The sequence below is a fragment of the Saccopteryx leptura genome, chromosome 4 (genome assembly GCF_036850995.1).
Source record: "Saccopteryx leptura isolate mSacLep1 chromosome 4, mSacLep1_pri_phased_curated, whole genome shotgun sequence".
NCBI classification, from domain to species: domain Eukaryota; kingdom Metazoa; phylum Chordata; class Mammalia; order Chiroptera; family Emballonuridae; genus Saccopteryx; species Saccopteryx leptura.
The window spans coordinates 188,992,546-189,017,906 of NC_089506.1; the positions used below are offsets into that span (position 1 = coordinate 188,992,546).

At 50.4% G+C, this 25,361-nt stretch overlaps 2 protein-coding genes across 2 annotated transcripts; one reads left to right on the plus strand and one right to left on the minus strand.

Annotated features, from left to right (window-relative positions):
• Positions 1-657: 657 nt before the first annotated feature.
• On the plus strand, positions 658-5,788 carry MEPCE (methylphosphate capping enzyme). Its single transcript, XM_066382261.1, has 4 exons — positions 658-2,998; positions 4,097-4,315; positions 4,914-5,040; positions 5,158-5,788. The coding sequence occupies exons 1-4, from the start codon at positions 1,343-1,345 to the stop codon at positions 5,208-5,210; spliced, it is 2,055 nt and encodes a 684-aa protein (XP_066238358.1). The 5' UTR covers positions 658-1,342; the 3' UTR covers positions 5,211-5,788.
• A 1,363-nt stretch (positions 5,789-7,151) lies between these two features.
• On the minus strand, positions 7,152-8,394 carry PPP1R35 (protein phosphatase 1 regulatory subunit 35). The gene is made up of 4 exons (XM_066379933.1): positions 8,035-8,394; positions 7,702-7,954; positions 7,478-7,614; positions 7,152-7,399 (listed from the first exon to the last, which is right to left on the minus strand). The coding sequence occupies exons 1-4, from the start codon at positions 8,275-8,277 to the stop codon at positions 7,226-7,228; spliced, it is 807 nt and encodes a 268-aa protein (XP_066236030.1). The 5' UTR covers positions 8,278-8,394; the 3' UTR covers positions 7,152-7,225.
• Positions 8,395-25,361: the final 16,967 nt, after the last annotated feature.

Here is a 25,361-nt window from a genome sequence, read left to right on the forward strand (position 1 = left end):
ACACACACACACACACACACACACACTCATTTCTCTGTAAGGCGGAGAGAAGCCGCAACGTGCGAGGTGCTGGTGGTGTAGTGGGGAATGTAATACTGTACTATTGGTAGCTGTGGTGGGCATAGGGTCATAGTCTGCGGACTAGGGGCTCAAGCGCAAGTGTCAGGTGATGTGTAGAAGCATTGGTGTCAGGGCTTTCGGTGTGGAGGCACAGGGAAGGGCGTAGTGTTCCCAGGTGATCGTGTTTAAGGGAAGGCTGAGTGAGAAAAACGACTCAAACCTTTCGGGGGAAGAGGAGGTTGGATAACAACGGCCGTCTTAGTACTGTTTTTTTTTTCTTAATTCAGCAGAGAATATTTTCCAGGAGGGTTGTTAAAATGACCTATCGTACTCGACTGAGAACAGTTCGTAAGAAGACGGCCACTACGACCTACCACTTCCCTTCCCTTCTACTTCTGTTTCCCCTCCTCCGCCCCTCCGAGGCCCTTGTAAGTAGGCGGGCAAAATGTGGGGGAGGGCGGTAAACAACCAGTCATGAATAATTCATAAGAGCTACCTCGGCCTTTAGTCACGCCCCTCCAAGTCGTGCTGACGCACGTTACGTACACCAAACCTGGGGAAGCTACGTAACAGTCCCCGCCCCTAGGGCGGAGGGCGGGGCGTCACCTCCAGCACGTGCTGCATCTACCCGCGCAAGCCCAAAAGGGTGTGCGCAGGCGCTGCCTGCTAGGGGGAGGAAGGAGGCGGGGTAGGGAGGTTGTTGGGTTTAGAGCCGGGCGGAGACCGCTGAGACTCATTCCTCAGGAACAAGGGTCGGGTGTCAAGGAGACCTTTTCACACCAGCTCCCCGTCCCCCGCCTACGGTGGGTGGGTTCGCGCGGCAGAGACAAAGGATATCAGTAGGGACGAACATAACTGCGAAGGGAAGTAGGGTGTCAGTTTGGGGTGGTGGGCTTTGGGGGAGGATTGAGGGGGGCTATATTTAAACTCCCGGAGCCGTTAAGTTGGTTCGTTCTGGGATGCGCGCGCGACCAGGGTGGTGGCGGACTGCGCATGCGTGATTCTAGGGCCAGAGGAACGCGCTTCAAGAGGGCGCGCTCGCGCAAAGCGGTAGTGGTGGAGGAGAAAGGGGTCGGCGCACGCGCAGTTCACTCCGAGTTGTTCGGGTCTCGCGGGCGAGTTGGGCGCGCTTTGGGGGAGGTGCTTGGGATCGAGACTAGGCTAGAGGAGCAGAGCTGCGCGCGCACTCGGGAAAGGGGGGTAGGGAGCGGGGTCTAAGGAGGGGGATCAAGCCCCCTAGTCCCTCCTCGTAGCCCTCGGCTGGACGGAATAAGGGGAGGAAATGATAGAGATGGCGGCGGAGAAGGAGCCGTTTCTGGTGCCTGCCCCGCCGCCGCCGCTCAAAGAGGAGTCCGGCGGAGGGGGCAGCCCCTCGGTGCAACCACACCGAGAGGCCGCCTCCGGGGAGCTCCGCGGCGGGACGCAGCGTGGGCCGGGCCCGCGCGCACACTCAGCTGGGGTCCTGGCTTCTGGGGCGGGCAAGGAGAGCCCCGGGGCTACATCCACCCCTCGGGGCGGCCAGTCGCAGCAGCGAGGGGGCGGCCCCCAAACGCACGGAGAGGCCCGCTTGTCGGATCCCCACGGGCGAGCCGCCCCCCCGGACGTGGGGGAGGAGCGACTGGTAGGGGGTGGAACAGAACTGGGGCCCCCGGCCCCGCCTCGACCTCGTAATGGCTATCAGCCCCACCGGCCCCCTGGGGGAGGTGGGGGTAAGAGGAGAAATAGCTGCAATGTAGGGGGAGGTGGTGGAGGCTTCAAACATCCGGCCTTCAAGAGGCGCAGGCGGGTTAATTCGGACTGTGACTCTGTGTTACCCTCCAACTTCCTCCTGGGGGGCAATATCTTTGATCCACTGAACCTGAATAGTCTCCTGGATGAGGAAGTGAGCCGCGCACTCAATGCAGAGACCCCTAAGTCATCCCCACTTCCGGCCAAGGGGCGAGATCCAGTGGAGATTCTCATCCCCAAAGATATTACTGACCCGCTCAGTCTCAATACTTGCACAGATGAGGCTCAAGTAGTTCTTGCTTCACCACTCAAGACTGGTCGGAAGCGGCATAGACACCGGGGACAGCATCACCAGCAGCAGCAGGCAACTGGAGGGAATGATAGCCACTCTGTGCTGCCCACAGCCCCCCTCACTCCCTCACTCCATGGGGAGGGCACCACACAGCAGCAGCGGCATAAGGGCCAGAACCGAGATGGCCCCCAACCCTATGAACTCAACACTGCTATCAACTGCAGGGATGAGGTCGTGTCTCCCCTTCCATCTGCCCTACAGGGTCCCTCAGGCTCCCTTTCAGCCCCTCCAGCTGCCTCAGTTACCTCTGCACCCTCGTCTTCCTCCTCACGACATCGAAAACGTCGCAGGACTTCCAGCAAGTCAGAGGCAGGGGCTAGGGGTGGAGGCCAGGGTCCCAAGGAAAGAAGCCGAGGGAGTGGGGTAGGCCGCCACCACCTCCATCCACTACCTGCAGTAGGTTTCAAAAAGCAACATCGCAAGTTCCAGTATGGGAATTACTGCAAGTACTATGGGTACCGCAATCCTTCCTGTGAGGATGGGCGCCTTCGGGTGTTGAAACCTGAATGGTTTCGGGGTCGGGACGTCCTGGATCTGGGCTGCAATGTGGGCCATCTGACCCTAAGTATTGCCTGTAAGTGGGGCCCATCCCGCGTGGTGGGCCTGGATATCGATCCCCACCTCATCCACTCGGCCCGCCAAAACATTCGACACTACCTGTCTGAGGAGCTGCGTCTGCAACACCAGACTTCTGAGGAGAACCCAGGGACAGAGAGTGAGGAAGGGACCACGACCATCCGAAAGAGGAGCTGCTTCCCAGCCTCACTGACAGCCAGCCGGGGTCCCATTGCTGCACCCCAAGTGCCCTTGGATGGAGCAGACACATCAGTCTTCCCCAACAATGTTGTCTTCGTCACGGTAAGAGGGTCTTGGGATAGGGGCCAGGTATGAGGATGAGATTAAATTAGAATGTGGCAGGGAAGGTTATGAGCCAGAGGAATTTCTGTGTATGTAGTTCTCACTGGGAGAACCAAATCCTCAAGAGAAGAGTCTGAATCTGCGACTGTATTCCGCTGGTTGTCTCTTTCCTCCTATAGCCTGAAAAGGTAGGGGCTCTACCTGGGCTCCTTTCTCATGACTACAGGCCCTCAAATGGGATCTGACTCCTTTTGCTCTGCTCCCTTCCTGGACTGTAATCCAGACCAGTCTACCTTCCCTTAGGGACTGGTTACTGCTGATGATCCCTAGGGAATTTGGTTCAGATGGAAACTTGTTTTCCAGCCTACTGAAGGTGCATGAAGTGATGGGTATCAGACATGGGATGTCTTGGAGTAGGAAGAGATTAGGGTAGTGACCAATATTTACAGTTTCTGTGCTTTGGTAAGGACTAGGTTTTCATTAGATACAAAGTCAAAGTGTCAGTGGTCAGTCTCCACATTGACCCTAGCTAGTAGGATGGAGAGAAGAGTCAGAGTCCTCTGCAGGAAGGGAGGGTAACATGTCTTCAACAAATGTCCCCTGGCTGCACATAGCTCCTCATAAAATACTCTAATTCAGCCATTTGCAGTAGTGTTGGGAAAGTGGACTTTCCAGAGGGTGGTAGTGAGCTTATCTTCATTTCTCTAGAGGAAAGGGAAGAACAAGCCTATAAACTGCCCACCCCATCTACTGAGAAGGAACCACCGGTCTCCCTTTCAAATCTAGGTTAGGTGCCTTTGGATAATGTTAGGTTGCTGAGCTTAATGGACAGGGTCTTAGAGGAACTCCATCCAGCATTTTCTCTGCAGTTTCACCCAAACTTTGGAGATCTCATGGATACTTTGCTCAATTTAACATTCCCTGGGCTCTTTTTTGTTTGTTTTACCACCAATAAATAGCTTGCTAGAAAATGTGACCGAAGGTATCACAGATGATTATGGCCAAGGGCTAAAGTGTGGCTGCAGGATGAATGAGTTATGTGGGGGTAGTGGTTCTTTTAATCCCTCTATTGACCTTGCCCCCAATTCTTGCTCTCAGGGTAACTATGTGCTGGATCGAGATGAACTGGTGGAGGCCCAAAAACCTGAGTATGATGTGGTACTTTGCCTCAGCCTCACCAAGTGGGTGCATCTGAACTGGGGAGACGAGGGACTGAAGCGCATGTTTCGCAGGATCTACCGGCACCTACGCCCTGGGGGCATCCTGGTCCTGGAACCCCAACCTTGGTCAACTTACAGCAAGAGAAAGACTCTCACAGTGAGTTGGGATTTCAGTAGAAATTGGGGATATCCTTCCTTTAATTGAGGCATGGTGGGCCTGGCTATCAATCCCCGGCTCATCCACTCAGTCCGCCAAAACATCCAACACTACCTGTCTGAGGAGCTGCGTCTGCAATACCAGACGCAGCTTGGTGGCAAGATAGGCCTCAAGGAAGCAGAAGAGGACTTTTTTTTTTTTGGCTTGCTTTTTTTTATTTATATAATTTTTTCTTTTTCAATTACAGTTGACATACAGTATTATATTAGTTTCAGGTATGCAGCCCAGTGATGAGACCTGTACTGTATAGCTTACTAAATGTTCATCCTGATAAATCTCATACTCATCTGACACCATACGTAGTTATTAGAAAATTGACTATTTTTCTTATGCTGTACTTCACATCTCCGTGACTGTTCTGTAACAACCAATTTGTACCTCTTAATCCCTTCACCGTTTTCATCCACCCCCTCAGCCCCTTCCCCCCCAATCTGAGGAAGACTTTCTGAACGAGGTGAAAAGATAGCCTGGGTGGGCATCATTTTCCATGAAGGGATAAGGCAGCAAACTGAAAGTGTTCCCTGCTCTTTTTTCCTAGGAAACAATCTATAAGAACTACTATCGAATCCAGTTAAAGCCAGAGCAGTTCACTTCCTACCTGACATCCTCAGAGGTGGGCTTCTCCAGCTATGAGCTTGTGGCCACACCCCACAACACCTCCAAAGGTAAATTTGGCTTATTTCTTGGGGGAGGAAGGGAGACCAGTCCTTATGGAGAAGGTGCAGACCCTGTGGAGTCTTGAAGTCCTGACAACCCCTCCTGATTGCACGCTCTCTTCTCAGGCTTCCAGCGTCCTGTATATCTGTTCCACAAGGCCCGTTCCCCCAGCCACTAAGTGGCCCCCTGAATAGAAAGTGAAGAAGCTGTCCAAGAAGCTGCCCGCTGCTCCTAAGGACCTGGGGGTAGGGCAGAAGAAAATATCCCACGGTCTTGCCTTTCTGGCTCCGAAACGTTTCCTTTCTTGGATCTACACAGAGAGCTTATCTTATGTTGCTGCCCCAGCATCCTCCCTACACCTCTGGTACCTAAGCAGCAAGCCCAGCTGTGTTGGAGTTACCACCAAATCTTCCTCTTACCCCAGCCCACTGGGCTGGATGGCATGGACTGTTTGCTGACCTCTGTTCTCCTAGAGCACAGGAGGTTGTGTGTGGGGCGGGGGCGGGTATCAAGTTCTCTAGCCTCTTCCTCCTGTTCTTCCAAGGAGAGATTCCCTTTTTCCTCAGCCCTTGTCCTTAGCTACGTTTCAGTGGACCACAGACAGGTGGACTGAGGCTTAAGAGGGGGGGAGCTTGGTAGGAGGCACACAGGTACTGTGAAAATCCTTCCCTCTGCTGTCCCCCATTGGGAGAGGGGGTTGAGTTTGGAATGCAAGAACAGCACAATAAACTTGATGTTAGGGCAGTGGCCCCCATACCTATGTCTGGCACTTTTTAGCTAGTGGGAAGGGATAGTTCCTCTCAGTACCTGTGCTTTCTCTCTGCTCTAACTAGTCTCAAGGTTCAGTGGTTGGGAAGATTGTGGATTGCTATATAGAACCCTACTCAGGAAAAAGGTTATATTGCAAATGTTGATGTGAAACTTGAAAAGCCCATCTATTCCCCACCCCTCTCACCCTAAAAATGAAAACCCATCGACACAGTTTTTTGCAGAAGCTATGGCAGGCTAACGAAATTAACAGTGGAGTTGAAGTAGAGCTAAAAAAAGGGACTGTGGGCCAGACTACCTTTCTACTGCAGGACTTACGACCATCCTTTTTTTTGGTGTGGTGGAATGAGATTAATAGGCTGTTTAACATGTAGCTTGTTGAGTATTCCTGGAGCTTTGGATAGCCAACAAATATTGAGTGCTCTTAGGCCAGGAGTAAAGACAAGGCGAGACCCTTGGAGGTAAAAGCAAGGAGATAATTTAGATGCTAGTAGCTGCTTTGCAGGTTCCTGGAGTCAGGTAACATGGGTGAGGACACATATGTTAATCAGAAATAAGTGGTGCGAAGGAACAAGCATGGAGCCATTGAAAACAAAGGTAGGTATGAAGTCAGGAAGATGTGGGGAGGGTATTTAAAGTCCTGGCTTGAACCAGTGTTTTCTACTTGTCATTACTGAGTTCTTTTAAAAAGGGACCAGAGGCCCTGGCTGGTTGGCTCAGTGGTAGAGCATCAGCCTGGCATGCAGGAGTCCCGGCTTCGATTCCCGGCCAGGGCACACAGGAGAAGTGCCCATCTGCTTCTCCACTCCTCCCCCTCTCCTTCTTCTCTGTCTCTCTCTTCCCCTCCCGCAGCCAAGGCTCCATTGGAGCAAAGTTGGCCCCGGGCGCTGAGGATGGCTCCATGACCTCTGCCTCAGGCACTAGAATGGCCCTGGTTGCAACAGAGCATTGCCCCCTGGTGGGCATGCCAGGTGGATCCTGCTGGGGCGCATGCGGAAGTCTGTCTGACTGCCTCCCAGTTTCCAGCTTCAGAAAAATACAAAAAAAGGGGGGGGGGCCAGAAACTTGACCCCATCTTAAACATCCCCAGAAAAGTCCCATTTGTTAGCAAAACCACTTTATTATTGAGAGAAGGGGAGATAGAATACTATATGGGACACACACACATTTGACAACCCTGTCTGGCTGAAATGTGCACCTGGGGAGATGCTGGAACCAATCCAGCCACTGGCTGCCAGAGGGGAAGAGTGGGAGGGGGACAGAAACAGATTGTTTTCTCAAGTGTGCCCTGACCAGAGATCCAACCCTGGACTTCCCAGCTGGGCCAACACTCTATCCACTGAGCCAGCCGGCCAGAGCAAAATCACTTTATTCTGATTCATGTAACACAAAAATATGAACTAGCAATTCTGGGAGCCTGCAGCTCTACACTTCCCATCGCCTCAGTGTCCGATGCATGAGAAAAGTGTCCTCTGAAGGGCGCGGCCGGAGTTGAAGGCGGAGAGAGGGCAGACTGTCCAGGGTCAGGTGTGGAGATTCATAAAATAATGTTTCTGGGTCACAGAGCATAGTCATGTCAGGCCCTGGCCCAGGTGGCTCCTGTTGGGAGTCCAAAGCAAGGTTAGAGTCAGGGAGGGAAGAGAGCACCTGGAGGGGACTAAAGCCCAAGTCCCTCACCTTCGGGGGCGGGGCTCGAGCCTGCGGTGGTAGGAGCGCCAACTTCTCCCTCAGCGCAGCGTTCAGAACCTGTTCCTCCGGGACCTGCAGGCTCACCAGGCCCCGGAAAAGCCGCTTGGAGCGCGGAACGTTCAGTCCTAAGGGCGTAGGGGGAACGGGGGTGAGACGTGCCGCTCACCCCCACTTATGCGCCCGGGCGCAGGTCTCCACCCCACCACCCTCACCCTCGGCCACGCTCTCCTCCAGGACACAACGGGTCTGGAACGACTTTCTCAGCTGTTCCTCCACGGCCTTTGCAGCATCGAACTGGCCGGCGGCTGCGGCCCGCGCGGCTTGCAGCTCGAGGCTCAGAGCCAGGCTGCTGTGCTGTGCGGGAACACCCAGCTCCTGCGGCGCCGCGGGCTTCTCGCTCGGTGCAGCGGTGACCAGCAGCGGTTCAGACTGGACTGGGGAGAGCGGCGCTAGGCGGAAGCGGACCTGGGAGCAGAGAGCAGGGCAGTGAAATAGTGGGCGCGGGGTTGTTGGCGGGCTGCCGGCCAGGTCTTAAGCCAGCTCACCTGCCGCCCCTTGCGGGTCCCGCCTCGCCGGTTTGCCCGCCCCTTTCCCCGCCCCGGGCTGCAGTTCAGCCTGTCTGGGCTGTCGGACCGCGGGCTCAGGCTCAGGCTAAGGCTCAGGTCCAGGCCGGGCTCGGGCAGTGGGGCTCCGGGCTCCAGGGCGCGGGGTATGGGGGGTGGTCCCGCGGCCGCTACGGCCTCTTCTCCTTCCACCGACTTCAGCTCTGAGTCCCCACAGCCCATCATTTTGGAGTGGCTGCAAGGTGCGAGGGTCGCTGAGGGCCAAGGATCAGAGGGAATAAGCTCCTCACTCAAGAACCCGACCCCCACCTAGACACCGCTACCGGAAACGGTTAGGCCCTACTCAATGGGGCGGTGAAACAAGCCCCGCCCCGCCTACTGACGTTCTAATCGTCATTTCCGTTGCCCCTCCCCGTTTCTCGGTCCCGCCCCTAAGGCAGGGTAGCGCTGAAGCCGGTAAAATTTCCGCTGATTCTCATCAGTACCGTTTCCCTTCGAAAAGTACAACACAGTTTCCTCCCCTGGCTAAATCTTCACATGGCTTCTGCTGGAGTCCGGAGTGTGTCAGTCCCCCCAGTACGAGTGCCTAATAGGACAGCCTTAACAGTCCAGCTTCCCCGCATTGGGACTTTTCTACTCCGTGCCTTCACAGCATCTCCAGGTTTTCTGTTGCCTTCGAGTTCGGACCAGAGCTTCCCCGTTTGAATGAGACAGGGCTTGCTGACCCCAGCCTCCTTCTCCCTCCTGGGACCCAGGGCGACTGTGGTTGCCTGAGTGATAACTGCTTCACTCAGTGTTGAGGAGTTTTTTTTTATATATAACTTTTTCCTTTTGGAGAATCTCCTAAAATACCCATCTCTATAAAAATAAACATTTGGGCCCTGGCCGGTTGGCTCAGCGGTAGAGCGTCGGCCTGGCGTGCGGGGGACCCGGGTTCGATTCCTGGCCAGGGCACATAGGAGAAGCGCCCATTTGCTTCTCCACCCCTCCCCCCTCCTTCCTCTCTGTCTCTCTCTTCCCCTCCCGCAGCCAAGGCTCCATTGGAGCAAAGATGGCCCGGGCGCTGGGGATGGCTCCTTGGCCTCTGCCCCAGGCGCTAGAGTGGCTCTGGTCGCGGCAGAGCAACGCCCCGGAGGGGCAGAGCATCGTGCCGGGTGGATCCCGGTGGGGCGCATGCGGGAGTCTGTCTAACTGTCTCTCCCCGTTTCCAGCTTCAGAAAAACACACAAAAAATAGATATTTGTATGTTGAGTACAGTTTTTTTTTTTAAAAAAAAAAAAAAAGAAGAAGGGCTTGGCCTGACCAGGCGGTGGCACAGTGGAAAGAGCATCGGACTGGGACTCGGAGGACCCAGGTTCGAAGCCCTGAGGTCACAGGTCGCTGGCCTGAGTGCAGGCTCATCTATCTTGAGTGGGGGCTCACCAGCTTGACCGCAGGGTCGCCGGCTTGAGCCCAAGGTCGCTGGCTTGAGCAATGGGTCACTTGCTCTGCTGTATCCCTCCCTCCAGCCCTCCTCCCCCCCCCCAATCAGGGCAAATATAAGAAAGAATCAATGAACAACTAAGGAGATTAAGGAGCCACAGTTAGAATTGATGCTTATCATCTCTCTCCCTCTCTCACTCTGTCCCTCTATCTCTGTCACACACACAAAAAAAAAGAAGAAAGGCTTGGATTTAGCCAACTGCAAGACAGAGAAGACTGGAACTCTCCCTCATTCCCTATATTATATCCCTTGGGCAGGTCCTTTCAATTCTGTGAGCCTGTTTTGTTCTTGTGTAAAATGTACTAACTTGGGTTCAGGACTCTTGAGGCTCTCCTAAAATGGATTAATAAATCAATAAGCATGTTCATGTATCACTGTGTGTGTGACAGAGAGACAGAAGAAGGACAGATAGGGACAGACAGGAAGGGGGAAGAGATGAGAAGCATCAATTCTTTGTTGCAGCACCTTAGTTGTTCATTGATTGCTTTCTCATTTGTGCCTTGAAGGGGGGGGGGGCGCCACAGCAGACCAAGTGACCCCTTGCTCAAGCTAGCAGCCTTGGGCTCAAGCTGGTGAGCCTTGCTCAAACAAGATGAGCCCGCACTCAAGCCAGCGACCTCAGTGTTTTGAACCTGGCTCCTCCACGTCCCAGTCCAACACTCTCCACTGCACCACTGCTTGGTCAGGCTGTGTATCACTTTTGAGTTTGAGAGTTTTCACATCCTTAACCTTCCAAAAAAAATGCTGTGGAAGATCAGAATGGATAGCGTTGCCCTCATTTTACAAAAAAAAAAAAATTAGGATCTCTGATGAAACACTAGAAGCTTACCTCTTCAAGTCGGGAATAAGAAAATGTGTCCATTTCCTCTACTCTTAATTTATAAAAGGGAGTAAGGAGGTACAATTGTAAATAAATAAATACTTACACTTTTTTAAAAGTGGAAAGGTAAGCCCTGGCCAGTTAGCTCAGTCAGAGCATCTTCCCGAAATGACAAGGTTGTGGGTTCAGTCCCCTGCCAGGGCACACATAGGAAGCAACCAATGAATGCACAGCTAAGTGGAACAACAAATGAATGCTTCCCTTCTCCCTCCCCTCTCTCTCCCTTCCTTTCTCTGTCTCTCTAAAAATTGATAAATAAGTTGATAAATTAAAAAAAAAAAAAAATCAAGCCCTGGCCTGATAGCTCTGTTGGAGCATTGTACCAAAGAGCAGAGGTTGCCAATCCCTAGTCAGACACATACAGGAAGGGCTCAGTGTTCCTGTCTGTCTCTCTCCCTGCCTCTTTCTTTAAAAAAGTGGAAGTATAACATTTTATTTAAATTTTTTAGGTGGTGGAGAGAGATGAGAAACATCAACTTATAGTTGCTTCACTTTAGTTGTTGCTTCACTTTAGTTGTTGCTTCTCATACCTTGACTGGAGTGCTCAAATTGAGCCAGTGACCCCTTGAGCTTCAAGCCAGCAATTTTAAGATCAGGTTGATGATCCTGTGCTCAAGCCAGCAACCTCACACTCAAGCTTGGCAAGCCAGCACTCAAGCAGGCAACCTTGAGGGTTTGTGTGTGTGTGTGTGACAGAGACAGACAGGAAGGAAGAGAGATAAGAAGCATCAAGTCTTGCCTGACCTGGTGGTGGCGCAGTGGATAGAGCATCGGACTGGGATGTGGAAGGACCTAGGTTCGAGACCCCGAGGTCGCCAGCTTGAGTGCGGGCTCATCTGGTTTGAGCGAGGCTCACCAGCTTGGACCCAAGGTCGCTGGCTCCAGCAAGGGGTTGCTCAGCCTGCTGAAGGCCCGCTGTCAAGGCACATGTGAGAAAGCAATCAATGAACAACTAAGGTGTTGCAACGCGCAATGAAAAACTAATGATTGATGCTTCTCATCTCTCTCTGTTACTGTCTGTCTATCCCTCTCTCTGACTCACTCTCTGTCTCTGTAAAAAAATAAATAAATAAATAAATGTTTTTAAAAAAGAAGCATCAAGTCTTTGTTGGGGCTCCTTAGTTGTTTATTGATGGCTTTCTCATATTTGCTTTGACTGGGGGGGTTACAGCAGAACGACTGACCCCTTGCTCAAGCCAGCAACCCTACGCTCAAGCTGGTGAGCCCACGTTCAAGCTGGTGACCTCAGGGTTTCAAACCCAGGTACTCTGCATCCCAGTCCAACACTCTATCCACTGCGCCATTGCCTGGTCAGGCAACCTTGGGGTCTAGAACAGGGGCCTTCAGTCTCCCAGGCCTACACTCAATCCACTGCACCACCACCAGTCAGGCTAACATTAAAAATTTTTAATAGTTACTTACCTTTAAAAGAGAGACTAGAATGAAGGGAAAAGAGACAAGACTTTGATTATATTTTGTGCATTTGACTTCAGAAACATATGTTTTACATGATTGTATGATAAAAAAAAATTTTTAAATCATTCCCTAAAAGATGAACATGAAACAAATGAACCTAAATGTATATCTAGTTGGTGGCCTAACTGCACAGAAAGGAACTCTTCTGAAGGACTGGAAAACACACTGATTTAACTGTACATCCAAAGATCTACCCTAAGTATAAAATTACCTGCCATTAAAAAAATGTGTCATAAAATTTTAAATTGTATTTAGTAGTTATATTTTGTCAGGAATAGGTGAAAATGTGTAAGGTAAAACAACTATGTTGGGAATCACTTCATAAATTATATAATTGCCTGACCAACACGCTATACACCTGAAACTAATATAAGAAACTAATATAAGATAATATTGAATGCCAAAAAAAGACAAATACTAGATGATCTCAGTTATATAAGATATTTAGATTGCTTAAAATCATACAGACAGACAGTAGAACAATAGTTACCTAGGGCTAGGGAGGAGGAGGGAGAAATAAGAAGTTATTTAATGGGTATAGAAGAGCAATTTTCAACCCTTTTCATCTCATGACAGACTTAAACTAATTACAAAATTTCTGCAGCATGCCAAAATATTTATTACATTACATTTTTTGCTGATCTGACATAAATAGGTATACTTTTGAGTCATTCATACCAGATGGCTGTCATTTTTCTTTATTTGATAGTCTAAGGGAAAAGCAGATGAAATACCTGATGAAATAGTCAGTTATCTCATGTTTTAAAAATCCTTGCAGCACATCAGTTGAAAATCGCTGGTATAGAGTTTTAATTTTACAAGATGGAAAGAGCTATGGAGCTGGATGGTGGTGAAAGTTGCACAACATTATGGACATATGTAATAACACAAATGTACACTTAAAAAATCGCAGTGGATAGAGCGTCGAACTGGGACACGGAGGACCCAGGTTCGAGACCTCGATGTCGCCAGCTTGAGCGCGGGCTCATCTGCTTTGAGCCTGGCTCGCCAGCTTGAGCCCAAGGTCACTGGCTCAAGCAAGGGGTCACTCAGTCTGCTATAGCCCCCCAGTCAAAGCACATATGAGAAATCAATCAATGAACAACTAAGGAACCGCAACAAGAATTGATGTTTCTCATCTCTCCCTTTCTGCCTGTCTGTCCCTATCTGTCCCTCTCTCTGACTTTCTCTGTCTCTGACACACGCACACACACACGCACACACACCACACACAAAATGGTTAAGATGCTCTGGCCAGTTGGCTCAGTGGTAGAGCATCTGCCTGGCGTGTGGATGTTCCTGGTTTGATTCCTGGTCAGGGCACACAGGGGAAGCACCCATCTGCTTCTCCACACCCCCTTACTTCTCTCTCTCTCTCTCTCTCTTTCTATTCTCTTCTCCTCCTGCAGCCATGGCTCAATTGGAACAAGTTGGCCCCAGGCACTGAGGATGGCTTCATGGCCTCCACCTCAGGCACTAAAAAAATGGCTCTAGTTGCAATGGAGCAAGGGCCCCAGATGGGCAGAGCATCGCCCCCTAGTGAGCTTATGGGGTGGATCCTGGTCGGGGCGGATGCAGGAGTCTGTCTCTGCCTCCCTTCCTCTCACTAAATAAAAAACATTTTTAAATGGGGTAAAATTTATGTTATGCTTATTTTATCACAATAAAAAATTGTGGAAAGGCCCTGGCCGGTTGGCTCAGTGGTAGAGCGTCGGCCTGGCGTGCAGAAGTCCCGGGTTCGATTCCCAGCCAGGGCACACAGGAGAAGCGCCCATCTGCTTCTCCACCCCTCCCCCTCTCCTTCCTCTCTGTCTCTCTCTTCCCCTACCCCAGCCAAGGCTCCATTGGAGCAAAGATGGCCCAGGCGCTGGGGATGGCTCCTTGGCCTCTGCCCCAGGCGCTAGAGTGGCTCTGGTTGCAACAGAGCAACGCCCCGGAGGGGCAAAGCATCGCCCCCTGGTGGGCAGAGCATCGCCCCCTGGTGGGCGTGCCGGGTGGATCCCGGTTGGGCGCATGCGGGAGTCTGTCTGATTGTCTCTCCCCGTTTCTAGCTTCAGAAAAATACAAAAAAAAAATTGTGGAAAAATAATTATTTTATTGTGTCAGAACAAGAGAAAATACATGCAGACCTAAACTTAATGATTTATGCAAATTCCCCATAGTCTTGATTTAATTAGGAACTATCTGTATGAACTCATGGCATATTTTAGCTTAAATTAAAAAGCATAGCCTGCCTGCCTGACCAGGAAGAGGCACAGTAGATAGAGCATCAATCTGGGATGCTGAGGTTCTAAATGATCCCATGGTCACTGGCTCGAGCCCAAAGGTCACTGGCTTGAAGCCCAAGATCACTGGTTTAGCCCAGGCCAAGGCACATATGAGAAGCAATCAATGAGAACAACTAAAGTGATACAACTATGGGTTGATGCTTCTCATCTCTCTCCCTTCCAGTCTCTCTCTCTCTCTCTCTCTCTCTCTCTCTCTAATAAAAAAAAAGGAAGCATAACCTGCCTGACTGGTGGTGGTGCAGTGGATAGAGCTCACCTGGGAACTCTGAGGTCTCTGGTTCAAAACTCCAAAGATGCCATCTTGAGCACAGGTTGCTGGCTTGAGTGAGGGATCAACATAATTCCTGGGTTGCTGGCTTAAGCAAGGAGTCACTTGATTGGCTTGAGCCCCAACATCAAGGCATGTACAAAAAGCAATCAATGGGCCCTGGCCAGTAGCTCAGTGGATAGAGCATCACCCTGGCATATGGATGTCCTGGGTTTGATCTTGGTCAGGTCACACATGAGAAGCAACCATCTGCTTCTCACCTCCCCTTCTCTCCCTCTCCTTCTTCCACAGCCAGTGGCTCAATTGGTTCAAGCATGGCCCCGTGCACTGAAGGTAGCTTGGTTGGTCTAAGCATGACAACCTCAGGTGCTAAAAATAGCTTGGTACTTGAGCATCAGTCCCAGATGGGGTTGCTGAGTGGATCCCCATCAGGGTGCATGCAGGAGTCTGCCTTACTATCTCCCCTTCTCTCACTTAAAAAAAAAAAAAGAAAAGGAAGCAATCAATGAACAACTAAAGTGACTCAACTATGAGTTGATGCTTCCCACTCTCCTTCCTCTATCTGTCAAATCAATTTTTTTAAAAAAAGCATATCCTAATTCTATCTACTGCAAAGCCCTTACAGACAATGATGGACTCAATAAGCACCCCCAGCCCCTGGATTGTGATAGGTATTTCATAGCATAAATGTTCATAGCAGCTTGATTCAAAATAGCCAAAAAACTGGAAATAACTATTTACCTATTGAAGGTAAACTATGGTACTTCTATATCATAGAATACTACTCAACAATCAAAAGGAACAAACTATTGGCCCTGGCAGGTTGGCTCAGTGGTAGAGCATTGGCCAGGCATGTGAAGTCCTGGGTTCAATTCCCAGACAGGGCACACAGGAGAAGCAACCATCTGCATCTCCACCCCTCCCCCTCCCTCTTCTCTCTCTCTCTCTCTCTCTCTTTCTCTCTCTCTCTCTCTCTCTTTCTCTCTCTCTCTCTTCTCTTCCTGCAGCCATGGCTCAAATGGTTTGAGCAAGTTGGCCCCGGGCTCTGAAGATGGCACAATGGCCTCGCCTCAGTGGCCCCAGATGGGCAGAGCATCACCTGGTAGGGAACTTGCCAGGTGGATCCTGGTTGAGGCGCATGTGGGAGTCTGTCTCTCTGCCTCTCTGCCTCTTAATAATTAAAAAAAAAAAAGGAACAAACTGCTGATACACACAAAACATGGATGAATTGTCAGGTTATTATACAAAGGGTGGGGGGAGCCAGTCCCAAAAAATTACATGCTGTGTGGTTTCATTTATATAACATTTTAGAGGGGACAAAAGTTTAGGAATGGAAGACAGATTTAGTGGTTGCCAAATATTAAGGACTAAGTGGAAGAGGTGGTAGGAGGATCATGGATGTAGTTATAAAAGGGCAACAGCAAAGATCCTTCAGTGTTGGAACTATTCACTTCCTTTATTGTCATGGATACAGGCCCCTACATAAGTTATGACATTGTACAGAACTTAATACATATACATGCAAAAATGACTACAAAACTCGGAAATATGAATGTGATTAGTGGATTGTATGACGGTCAATATCCTGGTTGTGACAGTATAATATAGTTTTTCAAAATGTTACTGTTTTAGTCTGTTCATGCTGCTATAACAGAATACCATAGACTGGGTGGCTATGAACAACAGAAATTTATTCCTCACAGTTCTGGAGGCTGGTAAATCCAAGATCAAGGTATCAACAGATTCAGTGTGGGGAGAACCTACTTCCTGGCTCATGGACGACTGTGTTCTCACTGTGTCCTCACATGGTGGAAGGAAGCAAGGGAGCTCTCTGGAGTCTTTTTTATAATAGCATTCATCACCTAATCACCTCCCAAAAGCCCTTACCTCCAAATGACAACACATTGAGGATTAGGTTTCAACATATGGATTTTGGGAGGACACAGTCAGTCTAGCAATTACCACTGAGAAAAACTAGGGAAAGTGTGTAAGTGATCTTTATACATTGTGTTTTGTAAATCCGTATGAATCTACAATGATCTGAATAAATATTTTTTTGTTTTGTTTTGTTTTGTTTTGTTTTTGTATTTTTCTGAAGTTGGAAACGGGGAGGCAGTCAGACAGACTCTCACATGCGCCCGATCGGGATCCACCCGGCATGCCTACCATGGGGCAATGCTCTGCCCATCTGGGGCATCGCTCTGTTGCCACCAGGGCCATTCTAGTGCCTGAGGCAGAGGCCATGGAGCCATCCCCAGAGCCCAGGCCAACTTTGCTCCAGTGGAGCCTTGGCTGTGGGAGGGGAAGAGAGAGACAGAGAGGAAGGAGAGGGGGAGGAGTGGAGAAGCAGATGGGCGCTTCTCCTGTGTGCCCTGGCTGGGACTTAAACCCAGAACTCCTGCATGCCAGGCCGACGCTCTACCACTGAGCCAACCGGCCAGGGCTGAATAAATATTTTAATTAAAATAATGTTGGGGTTGGGAAGAAGGGCAATATTTGGATGTATAGAAAAAACCAGATTAGCCAAATGTGAATTATTGTTAAAGTTAGGTAATGAAGCGGGGGAATTGGAGGAAGGGTATAAAGAGGGACAAATATAAGATGATGAGATGATGATTTGACTTGACTTTGGGTGATGACTATACAACATAATCGTCTGTTTAAACGATGTGGAGACATTTACTTGAAATCTATGTACTCTTGTTGATCAATGTCTCCCTGTTAAATATAATTTTCTAAATTAAATAAATAAGAAGTTGGGTGATGAGTACACAGGGTTTATCATATTTTCTTTACTTTTATTTAAGTAATTAAAGGGAAGAGGCTAAATAGTTGTTTTTTGTTTTTTGTTTTTTTGTGACAGAAACCGAGAGAGTCAGAGAGGGACAGACAGGAAGGGAGAGAAATGAGAAGCATCAATTCTTTGTTGCAGCACCTTAGTTGTTCATTGATTTCTTTCTCATATGTGCCTTGGCGGGGGGCAGGGGCTACAGCAGACTGGGTGACCCCTTGCTCAAGCCAGTGACCTTGGGCTCATGCTGGTGAGCCTTGCTCACACCAGATGAGCCCACGCTCAAGCTGGTGACCTTGGGGTCTCGAACCTGGGTCAACTGCATCCCAGTCCGACGCTCCATCCACTGCGCCACCGCCCAGTCAGGCTCTTTACTTTTATATATATGAACATTTCTACAATAAAATCTTTTGTTTTCTGTTTGCCTGCTTGTTTTTAAAGAAGGCTGAGGTAGCTTTGGCACACAGGAAGTGTTAAGAGCTGAAACTTAAAACCGCCCCTTCCCAGGCCTTGACTGTGCTTATGGCTATAAAGGCCTTACAAAAACCTTAGCCACAAATTTTATAAGCATAATTCTTCACCTTAAAATCTTCCTACTACCTCTTCCTATGCCCAGACATAGAGATAAAAACAAGCCATTTGGTTTGACAGTCTATGTTGTGGGCCTCTAGGAAATGGAAAGTTAATTCAATGAATTTAAAGAAACTATATGAATTTTAAGGAGTAAAGGATCTCAGTGCTGCCCCACTCTTCCTAGTTTTCTTTTGGGGGGGGGGGTTGTACCCAACTGAGAGGCCTAGAATTGCTTTTACTCTTTAAAAAAAATAACAAAAAAACCCTCCTTTAGAAAGGTACTGATAAGTGAGGAAGACTTCTCTATTCTTAATTTTAGTCTCAGGCAGCATGTTCTACTATACTCTGTTCTGCAAAGGTGGACTCCAGTTACATGCCCTACTAAACCATGCCTCGACTAAGGACAGTAGAAGGTGGAGCTGGGATTGGAGGCCCCAAGGTGGGAAAGATTTGGTCATAAGGACCATCTAGTCTTGAGTGTGTTTCTGCAGGCTCTGGAGAGTTGCCAAGGGAAACGGGGAAAGGCAGGAAGGGAAAAGTGGGAGCTGAGAGACAGGTGGAGTGTTGGAGAGTCCAGGGAGGGAGGCCTGGTATCTGGATTATAGAGGGAGAGTTGGGTAGGAGTCCCTCTGTGGGGGAAGGGAAGGATAGCCGTGTCAGCGCTGGAAGGTGGGGGGTGGTTAGGAGGAGGCCCTGTTGTGTGGAGGCTTTAATGTCCAGCCATGCCCATCCAGTGGTATCCAACATCTTAATATACAGGGGATGGTGACACAGCTGTTCATCAGTTATGTTCAGCAAGTACTGGGTTACCATGGTAACTAGCAGGCATGCTGGAGAAACTTATGCCTTAGATGCAGAGTTTTAGAAGACAGAAACCTAAGCTGCTAACAGATTCCTAGGAGTCAAGGCCCAGCCCCTCCCTACAAATTACTCCTCCCACCAATGTCAGTCCCTCAATCTGAGAAAACCCCAAATGTCAAGTATATTTCCCAACGGCATTGCAGGCCTAGGAACGGCTTGTTATTCTGGCAACAAGGGCTGAGCAAAGGGTTGAGGCTGAGTTGGATCTGGGGTGGAGGAATAGAAGGGGCAGCAGAAGGGGCCTGGGGAGCCCAGCAGGAAGTGAACTTGGTGGAGAAAGAGTTCTTTCTGCACCAATGTTGTGACCTCAGAAGTGTCTATGTTCAGAGAGAACACATCTACAGTTAACATCCCAAGTCTGGTCCTGGGGGGAGAGGAGGAGGAGGGACTCACATCCCACACAAGACTAGGCTTGGGGCCAGAAGTCAGTGAATTCTCCCCCAAAATACCATCCTTCCCTGTGGGCCTCAGTCTCCTCATCTGTAAAATGGAGAGGGGGTACAGGAAGTAGGGGCAGGGAAGTTACACTAGATCTCTGAGCAGCTTCTGTTCCAAACAGCATAGAAACCTAGCATCTCCTCCTCTAACAGCACACACACACACACACACACACACACACACACACAAGTCCTTTGCCACCACCAAAGCACTAGTCCCCTTCCCTTGGCACCTCCTGAAGCCAGTCCCTTCCTCTCTCCTGCCCTGGATTTCCACTTCTCTCCAACATTCCAATAGTCCCCTTTCCAACTGGACAAGGTGGCCTCCCCATCCAAGTCTCATCAGCCTCACTTCCAACCAGCAGCAGTAACAACTCACGATGACTGGGTAAGGAGAGTATGCTCACAATAGTCATGTTCAGGCCCTGGCCGGTTGGCTCAGTGGTAGAGCGTCGGCCTGGCGTGCAGGAGTCCTGGGTTCGATTCCCGGCCAGGGCACACAGGAGAAGCGCCCATCTGCTTCGCCAACCCTCCCCCTCTCCTTCCTCTCTGTCTCTCTCTTCCCCTCTCGCAGCCGAGGCTCCATTGGAGCAGGGATGGCCCGGGCACTGAGGATGGCTCTGTGGCCTCTGCCTCAGGCACTGGGATGGCTCTGGATGCAACAGAGCGACGTCCCAGAGGGGCAGAGCATCGCCCCCTGGTGGGCGTGCTGGGTGGATCCCGGCCGGGCGCATGAGGGAGTCTGTCTGACTGCTTCCCCGTTTCCAGCTTTGGAAAAATGCAAAAAAAAAAAAAAAAACATAGTCATGTTCAGCAGGTACTGCAGTAAGCAGCAGATTTCCTGATATAATTTAAGAGGGATGGGTCTGGGATCAAGAATGCTGGAGCCTGACCAGGTGGTGGCTCAGTGGATAGAGCGTCGGACCGGGATGTGGAGGACCCAGATTTGAGACCCCGAGGTCGCCAGCTTGAGCGTGGGCTCATCTGGTTTGAGCAAGGCTCACCAGCTTGAGCTCAAGGTCACTGGCTTGAGCAAGGGGTCACTCGGTCTGCTGTAGCCCCCCGGTCAAGGCACATATGAGAAATCAATCAGTGAACAACTAAGGAGACACAACGAAGAATTGATGTTTCTCATCTCTCTCCCTTCCTATCTGTCTGTCCCTATCTGTCCCTCTCTCTGACTCTCTGTCTCTGCCAAAAAAAAATAAAAATGCTGGAGATCAGCTGCTCCTTGGCAGTAGAGAAAATTGAAAATTCTAGGAGCATAATGTGGGTGCAGTGAGAACTGGAGGGGTGGAGCAGGTCAGCTTCCCCTGCCAGGAGAGCATTCTATGCTTTGGGAGTCAACCAGTGAGTGAGGAACTGAGGTAAGACAGGGTACAGGCTCAAATGGAGGAACAAGGAAGCTGTGGAGCCCCACCATTCCAGGAGAGCTCCACCGTGGCAGGACTTCGGACTAATAAGACCAGGGTTCCCCAATGGGATCAACCTCTCCTCTCCCTTCTCTACCCTCAGGTCAGGGAGCCCAGCCAACCCTGTTCCCCTTCCCCACTGCAGCTTAGGTGGCCCTCTCCCACTCCCCTTCCAGGAGTCACGTCCCCCAACTCCTCCTTATCTCCAGACCCCAGGCCAGCTGCCACCACCCTCCTCACTGATTCCTGTCTGCCCCACTTGGTGCTGAAACCATCCAGGCAGCGAGCCTGACGCTCTTGAGAGAAGGTCTATCCTCTCCCAGATAGCCCCTCTCCCCATCTCCAAGTCTGCATGCAGGGTGCCCAGTGTGGCTCCAGGACACTGAGGCTGCTTTTCTTCAGCCTTGTAGTATCAGCTTGAAGGACCAATATGTCTGGCTCATAAGGTTCATCCACCTGGCCTGTGTACCCCAGGAATCCCATGGAAAAGTCTCATCTTGCTCACAGGACACTCACCTGCAGGTGGGTGGGGAAGGGGTAGTTATGACCTGGCAGACAAGGTGACCCTTCATACACACATGCACACACACACACGCACACACACGCACACACACGCACGCATGTAAATACATGCTTGTTAATAGGTACAGGGCCCACTGAGAAGCAGAGTCACAAGGCATTATCACTCCACTGGAGGAGATTAGATCTCCCGGGCCAGGCTCTGCGAAGACCTTGTTGGTCCTTTAGGAAGGCAATCCAGATGCCAGACATACCTGCCAGGGAAATGAGGAGGAAATGTGGGGAGATAACCACACGGACAGCAAGACAGTCCGAAAGGCCACTTCGTGCAAACCGGGAAAATGTGCCCCTTCTCCCAACCCCTTTACGGCCATCTGATGGAAAATGTTGAGTGCGGAGCTGCAGTGCATAGCCTGAATAATGGTAAGGGTGGCTCTCAGGAATGGAGAATGGGCTCCGAGAGAGAGAGGGAAGAAGGACCCCAGGGTTCAATCGGGGGGGGGGGGGGAACAGTGGTCAGTGACAAAGACTCTGGGTCTGGCAGACCTGTGTCCACTCTCATACCACTGTGGGAATTTGGGGGAGTTAGGAGACCCCTCTAAGCCACAATTTACTGACTTGAAAAATGGGGGTGATGGTCTTAGGGCCTACAGGATGGCCTGTCCTTCAGACTATGAGAGATGGAGGCAGAGATGGTCATGAAGTGAGTGCCCCAATGGTGGCGGACATGGCAACAAGAAAAGTAGCTGCTATAGAGGGGAAGAGGCAGAGAGAAAGGCCAGCCGTTCCCAGCCAGCTACCCGGTTTCACTAGCTCGTTGAGAAGTTGTTTTAACTAAAATTTAACTGTCCTGTGGAACCAATGTCACCAACGGCCCATGTTACCACGGTCAGCCAACCCTGAGTGTTTAAGGGTAATGAACAGAGCCTCCTTCATTAGCTAATGCCTTTGGGTCTGCGGGGACAGACCTCACGGTCGCAGGCGCACACTGGGATGCCTCCCTCCTTTGGACCACACTTCCACCTCCAGGGCTCCCTAAAGCCGCTGCAAGCTCCCAAACCCGGCCCAGAGAAGAGCAAAGAGAAGGCAACCGTGCTGCACCTCAGCGCCACCTGGAGCTCGGGGCCGCAAAATGACAGGTTGTCCAGGTCCCTTAGCTCTGTGGCCTCTCTGATGAACCTTCTCCCGTTCCTACCAGCCCCCCACAGGTTCGACCTCTGGCCTTTGTCCACCCGCACCGGCCAGACAAGAGGGGAGGTCAAACTAGACCCCAAGGCGAAAGGACGGGAGCGACTCCGTCTCCGTGAGGCCCCGCCCCTTCTGACTGTAGGGACTGTGCCCCAGCTTGTGGATGACTTCATGGGGTTGGGTAGGTGTACATGTCCCGCACTCCATTCATCGTGTACCCTTTGTTCCCCTTCCTCGGTGGCCTTAGGGTCAAGTTCTTCCTCTCCAGCTTTATATCCCTCCTCCTTACCCTCAGCCCCAAAAGAACAACTATAAGTGCCTTCCTCGATCTTCCCCCAGGGCAGCTTCTAGAGCAGGGTTAATCCCCCCACCCCATACACACACACACACACACACACACACACACACACACCCCATCACGCTCACCTCAGGTTAAAATATAGATTCCCAGGTCCCACCTCAATGTCGGGTTTTGAGTCCAGGAATCTGCATTTTTAACAAGTTCCCAAGTGATTTCCATTCAAAATGGCAGTGGTTCTCAAACTGCAGTGGGCCTGGCAAAACAGAAGGCTGGGCATCACCCCAAGAATGTCTGATTCAGTGGGTCTGGGGCAGCGTCTGAGAGTTTGCATTGCTACCAGTCTCCAGGATGCTGATGCTGCTGGTCTGGGACCAAACTTTAACCACTTATTTAATACTACATTAGCACCTGACCAGTCCCACCTCAATGTCGGGTTTTGAGTCCAGGAATCTGCATTTTTAACAAGTTCCCAAGTGATTTCCATTCAAAATGGCAGTGGTTCTCAAACTGCAGTGGGCCTGGCAAAACAGAAGGCTGGGCATCACCCCAAGAATGTCTGATTCAGTGGGTCTGGGGCAGCGTCTGAGAGTTTGCATTGCTACCAGTCTCCAGGATGCTGATGCTGCTGGTCTGGGACCAAACTTTAACCACTTATTTAATACTACATTAGCACCTGACCAGGTGGTGGCACAGTGGATAGAGCGTCGGACTGAGACACAGAGGACCCAGGTTCGAAACCCGAGCTTGCAGGCTTGAGCATAGGGTTTGCTGGCTTGAGCACAGGGTTTGCTGGCTTGAGCGTGGGATCACAGACATGACCCCATGGTCACTGATTTGAGCCCAAGGTCGCTGGCTTGAGCAAGGGGTCACTAGCTCTGCTGTAGCGCCCTCCAAGTCAAGGCACATATGAGAAAGCAATCAATGAACAACTAAGTGCTACAACAAAGAATTGATGCTTCTCATCTCTCTCCCTTCCTGTCTGACTCTCCGACTCTCTATCAAGAAAACAAACAAACAAAACTACATTAACTATTCACCTGTTGCCAATTCACTGGGTACCAGGCCCTGTGAAATGTATTTCCCATTCATACAACTGTGTAAAATAAATATTTACCACAGTTTCCAGATAAGGAAAGTGAGATTTGTACAGGTTAACATATGTGCTTACAACACACAACCAGGAAGGGCAGAATTTAAACTCAAGTCTTTCAGAACCCAAAGTCTGGACTGGCTCTGCCTCTTGTGCACTGCTGGTTATCCCCTCCCAGGGCTTGTCTTGTCTCTACAAGTCACTAGACATTCCCTAAAGCCTGAGAAGGTACAGGATAAGGCCTTGAAGATCCTCTCTCACACTGCCCTGGGGTCAGGGGGACTGACTTTGCTGGGTACCACATTCTCTGCCCAGAAATCTCATGAAGAAGGAACAGGGAAACAAACCCAAGGTGCTGACTCCTAGTTCCTCCACTTCCACTCCCACTGTGAATGGAAGTTCTCCTGACTTCTCTCTGATTGGTTCCAGGAGGAGTTTGCTAAACAGATGACCAGAGACTAGGAGAAAGAAAGGACACTCAAGTGCTGCAGGAAGAGCGAGATGGAGACAGGACTGCTGGGTTGTGATGAGAAAAAGAGAGGTGGTGCCACCCAGATGCCGAAGCACCTCATCAGTGCTGCCTGGAAGTATTGACCGGACGGGTCCTGAGTGGGACCTATTAGGGGCAGGAACATACAGGTCAGGCCACAGCTACAGACAGGGTAGAGTTTGAGCAGCAAATCTCAATGGAGCTCTTAGGTGAAGGACAGTGTGTTGAGGAAAATAAATCTAGGTGGGTTGGGAGACATGTGTAGGGTCACTGCCTGTGACTTCTCACCCCTGCATACTTCAGACCTGTGCGTCTCCCTTGTCACCATCCCAACCCCCGTGTCTGGGCTATGGGCCTGAAACAGGGGCAGCAGCCCCTCTGGACAGTACTTATTCTCCTTTGCCTCTTCCTTGAAGCCCTCAGCTTTGTGCTTCTCCTCGCTGGCTCCTGGGACTTAAAGGTTCTCTTGGGGAGCACAGCCTGGGAGGGGAGCACAATTGGGGAGTCAGAGATGGAACCCTAAGGAAGTGAATCTGAATCCTGAAGCCATTGCTGAACTCATCGAGTGGGGAGCCCAGGACCAAGTAGTACATACCCACTGAATCATCCTTTCCTACTCCACCCAGTGAGCACTTATGCCTGCCACACTCTGCGCTTCAGTAAAGCCCAGGACACAGCGGTGAACAAAGCCCAGGGAACAAGGGGGTGGGGATTCAGGGAAGACCGCCCACAGGTAGAGGGTAGCTCTGAAGGAGGAATGAGAACAAGCCAGGTGAAGAATGTGGGGGAACAACTTTCAAAACAGAAGAATCAGCATTTGTAAAGGCCCAGGGGGAAGAGGAAATAAATGAAATTAGCCAAGCATAGTGGAAGTGATCAAAAGGGAAATCTAGGGAGATGAGGCCAGGTAGAGAGAGACCACAGCCTGGAGCTGAGGTAAGGAGTGTGGATTTCATCATGACCGCTACAGATACCCTGAAAAGATCTTAAAAGAAAGGACAACATGCTCTAAGTTATACTAAAAATATCTCTCTAACCCCATTTTAAAAATTCAAAACGATATTTGCGTGACAAAATAATAATAATCACCTCACACATGTTAGAATGGCTATCATCAAAAAGACAAGAAATACCAACTGTTGACAAGGATATGGAGAAAAATAACACAAGTAAACTGTTGGTGGGAGTGTAAACCAGTGCAGCTACTATGAAAAACAGTATGGATGTTCCTCAACAAATTAAAAATAGAACT